The sequence below is a fragment of the Hevea brasiliensis genome, chromosome 17 (genome assembly GCF_030052815.1).
Source record: "Hevea brasiliensis isolate MT/VB/25A 57/8 chromosome 17, ASM3005281v1, whole genome shotgun sequence".
NCBI classification, from domain to species: domain Eukaryota; kingdom Viridiplantae; phylum Streptophyta; class Magnoliopsida; order Malpighiales; family Euphorbiaceae; genus Hevea; species Hevea brasiliensis.
The window spans coordinates 56,690,719-56,694,804 of record NC_079509.1 but is presented as its reverse complement, the minus strand read 5'-3'; the positions used below and the strand labels follow the sequence as shown (position 1 = coordinate 56,694,804).

The 4,086-nt window shown below is 34.5% G+C and overlaps 1 protein-coding gene across 1 annotated transcript; it reads right to left on the bottom strand.

The window, feature by feature from the left end:
• Positions 1-1,131: 1,131 nt before the first annotated feature.
• Positions 1,132-4,086, bottom strand: LOC110639915 (ubiquinol oxidase, mitochondrial). Its single transcript, XM_021791037.2, has 4 exons — positions 3,460-4,086; positions 3,237-3,365; positions 1,894-2,382; positions 1,132-1,382 (listed from the first exon to the last, which is right to left on the bottom strand). The coding sequence occupies exons 1-4, from the start codon at positions 3,832-3,834 to the stop codon at positions 1,323-1,325; spliced, it is 1,053 nt and encodes a 350-aa protein (XP_021646729.2). The 5' UTR covers positions 3,835-4,086; the 3' UTR covers positions 1,132-1,322.

Below are 4,086 nucleotides of genomic sequence, written 5' to 3'. Positions count from 1 at the left end.
CGACGCCGTGGACAAAGCAAATGCTCTCAGAGCGACAAAGCCAAAAGCTGAAAGGGTTTAGAGGGTTTTGTTAAACCTGTGATATAGGATCCGGATTACCTCACCCGCTTGGTCTATTAGGATCCGACAACCTTGGTAACTAACTTTGTAGTGCCTATATTTTTACATTATTAACTATTTACTACTTTATAAAAACAAATTAAAGACAAAATGTCCATTGAAGCCTTTAAATATAGCCCAATAATTATTTAAGTCTCATTAAATAAATAAATTTAATTTTAAAAATTTAATATTTAAGTTTATAAATAAATCATGTCTATTTATGTTGTTAATAAATAAATAAAATAATTTTATAAACTTTTATCAAATATAGAATATTATTAAAAAAACCTTATAAATATTTAAATTTGAACTTAAAATTTTTTTAAAAAAGTATTAAAAGTATCATTAAAAAATGTGTGAATATTATTAAAATTATAGATAATATTTTATATATTAAATAAATAATAAAAGTCATAAAAATATATTGAAAATAAATTAAATATTATGGAATCAATTAATTCATTTTTTAAATATTAAGAATAGTAGTTATAACCTAATCTTAAATGTAAAAAATAATTCATTCTAAATATAATAATAAAATCCTTCTAAATGTAATTAAATATATATTATAAACTTAATATTATTTAAATAATCTAATTTTCTCTCATTTAAAAATTGCAATTGATTGACTTGCTTAAAATAATCCCAAGTTTAATTTTTGTATGATATACAGTGGTAGGTGCATTATTGGAAAGTTTTGGCCAATGTGTAAAGAAAGCTGTACCCAACACAGAGAGAGGGACAACAATTTTAGGCATGTGATCCTCATTGTCTTTTATATTTTCTGCAACATTGCATATCTAACCCTAACAAGGCTAGATTCAATTGCACCGAATATTCTCAAGTTCCCTTCTTTGCAATGGCCTACTAGTACAGACTTTATTTTAGTGTCCAACAAAATTTAGACCTTATTTAAAGGTACTTAAATAAATATTTTTAATATATTTTTCTCAATAACAGCTTAAACAATAATTCCAAACAAGCCTCTGAGATAGTACCAGCTAGCCAGTGATCATATTAAAGAAGCAATAGCTAAATCTCATCTTTATTACTCACAAATCAAGATACAATTGTTTAAACTAATCCATGCTCAAAATAGTAGTGGCTTTCAGCATATACAAGAGAAATATTATCTAAGCTTAATCTCAAATTTATATCTTCAGAAGTCCAAATACAAGGCAAATTTCAAGGATAACCAGGAGAGACTAGTTCTCTTGCTCTCAGTGATATCCTAGAGGGGCTGGTGCCTCCCTCAATTCCTTGCCCTGATAATGAATATCCTGCGCCGGGAGGGTAGAGTTCCAATCAGATCCAAATATTATATAATAACAGGTAATTTAAGAGATTCATAAACAAATAAACTTGACGTTAAAAGAGAGAGAGAGAGAGAGAGAGAGAGAGAGAGAGAGAGAGAATTTTCAGCTCATGCTAGTGCAACAGAACCTCCACATGATATTAGTTTATGCACAAAACATGCATCATGATTGAACATCTAGCGCATTTCAGCTGGCCCAAGCAGTAGGAAAAGAAGTTCAATTCAGAAAGAATTTTTCTTCTCCATATTTCTGTGCTTAATAACAATAACAATGTAGTAGCTTTAATTGAATCATTCCCTAATCAATCTTTTCTTAAATTGTTATGAATGTTCAATTCATTTTTTCAAAAGTCAAATCATCTTTAAGATTAAGTCCCATACTGGTAGAATTAAAACCATTTTATAGAAATTTACAATCATCAGCCTAAAACATTAAACAAAGAAAAAGCATCAGTGGAAGAGTAAGTGATACTCACAGAAGCAAAGTGGTTAACATCACGATGGTGAGCTTCATCAGCGCGGATGACTGTTATAGCATCCTCCAAGGTTGCGTCCTTTGGCAGCCTCCAGTAATCTATTGCAATGGCAGGAGCTGGAACATTTTCAATTTTACCATTTTTTATATCTTTTAAAAACTCTGTATAAGAGTGTATAGCCTCCTCCTCCAAATACCCAGTAATTCTATGAGCCAATTTGGGAGATAGCAGATAAAGCACAAAGTAAGCATTAAAGAAGACTCCCTGCACTGCAAGGACCAGTAACCTCTCATACCACTTAGGCTGCACAAGCTCCACCATTGTCATCAGGTGCATCCTTTCATTCTCTGCTTCCTCAAGCAGGGCTTTAATCCAACCACCACTTTGCTGGAACCTGCGGAGAGACCTTAGGTGCAGCAGCATCCCTCCTACCATACCAGGGACAGCAGCCACAGTTTCCAACATCATGGCACGACACCCATACCGTCTCTGCAATAATTTAATAAATACATTGCAATGAAGAAAACATTACTAGAAGGCAATTAGAATTGCAAGGTGTTTGATTGATTAAAAGCATGAATTATAAACAGGAAAAAAGAAAATATGAAGGGCTGAGGTTCTCAGATTTTCAGAAATGCTTAACGTCATAACATATCCAGAACTAGGAAAAAAAATTCAAAAAAAAAAAATCCAAGGTAAGAAAACAATTTTTGAATGATTTATTTCATCCAAGCAACTAATAATGTTAATTTTTTCAATGGGCAGGATACAGGGAAGTTTTTTGACCATCTACCTCACGATACAAGTATAGAGAATTCATCAACAAAACTAAGCATTACTTACAGCTCTCATCACATGATCCAGACAATTTCACACAAGAATTCTAATAAAGAATCAAATGGTATTTATTTAATGCTATCTTTGCACCACCAATCATTTCTTCTTCCAAAGATTCCAAGGTCCAGCTAATACTGAAACAGAGAATGCAAAATTTTTCTTAAAATAAAGCATGAGGCAATTCTATCCATTGGCAAAGTCAAAATGAATAACGTTGCTAGATCCTTCAAATCTTTTTAACAGAAAAACATCATTGAAATTCTCATCTTCAGACTCTTCATAGTAAACCAAAACAAACCCAATTTCCTCTCTTTCAATTTGTCAATATCACTCCAAAACAACCTCTGATCCCTAAAAATTCGAAACCCAAGATTTTGATCTCTACACAGTGTTCTTGAACGACAAAATTCAATAACGAAGTCAACCAATTTTAAAGCCATATAAATATTTTTCCACAATTAATCAATAAAAAACTACAAAAAAAAAAAAGCAAGAAGACAACGAACCTGAAAGAATATATCCGTTGGGACTCGAAGCAGTTTCACTGTCCTGTACGCAAACTTATCGAGAAATGTCTTGGGCACATGATGCTTAGACAGATCTATCGCTGTGTTCGACCGGTAGGTTTCCCACGGCTACACAACCAAAAGCCCAAAGTTAAATTATTTTGTAAGCTGAAAAGGGAAAAAAATTTCCAAAAATTACAAGAAATTGCTCGATTTTCCATACCATGAAGCAATTCCATGGCCACTCGGTGCCATCTTCTCTCAAGATCTTAGGCTTCGAAATCCCCCAGTAACTCGACACCACCGTACCATCACTCGTCTTAAACGATTCCACTCCTTTCTCCGCTTGTTTCTCCACCGACTTCTCCGTCTTCAACTTCTCAGCCACCGCTGTCTCCGTCGCATTGCTGCTTATCATCCTCCTCCAGTAAAACACATCAAAAGACGTACCATATCTGCTCCTTAACTCCGTCCAAACCTCCGTCGGCTTCAAAACACCAGCAGTCGACGCAGCCGTTACCGTCGAAATGTATCTGCCGCTCCGACCTCCATTGACCAACAAGCCTCGCAACACCGACCTGACCACCAAGTGTTTCATCTTCTTCACGTTAGGGTTTGTTCCTCCTTCGTGGATCGACCTTCTCGGTGCAGGGTACAGAGTGGGGTTCTCTATTTATCAGGGGATGGAGACAGGCAAGAAAAGAATGAAGTTACAGTAAGTAAAGGATTTTCATCTCCTGTTTCGCGGGTTTATTACTTGACTCGGATCGATGAAAATTTTTAGCGACTGAGATCGTACGATGGTGAGGAATATCTTAACTATAGTAAGCTGCGATACATCAGATTCACT

Coding starts and splice junctions, on each gene's coding strand:
- LOC110639915 (XM_021791037.2), bottom strand. CDS start 3,834: ATGAAACACTTGGTGGTCAGGTCGGTGTTGCGAGGCTTGTTGGTCAAT. Junction 2,383..3,236: donor CAACGGATATATTCTTTCAG/GTTCGTTGTCTT, acceptor AAATTATTGCAG/AGACGGTATGGGTGTCGTGC. Junction 1,383..1,893: donor ATGTTAACCACTTTGCTTCT/GTGAGTATCACT, acceptor CTCCCGGCGCAG/GATATTCATTATCAGGGCAA.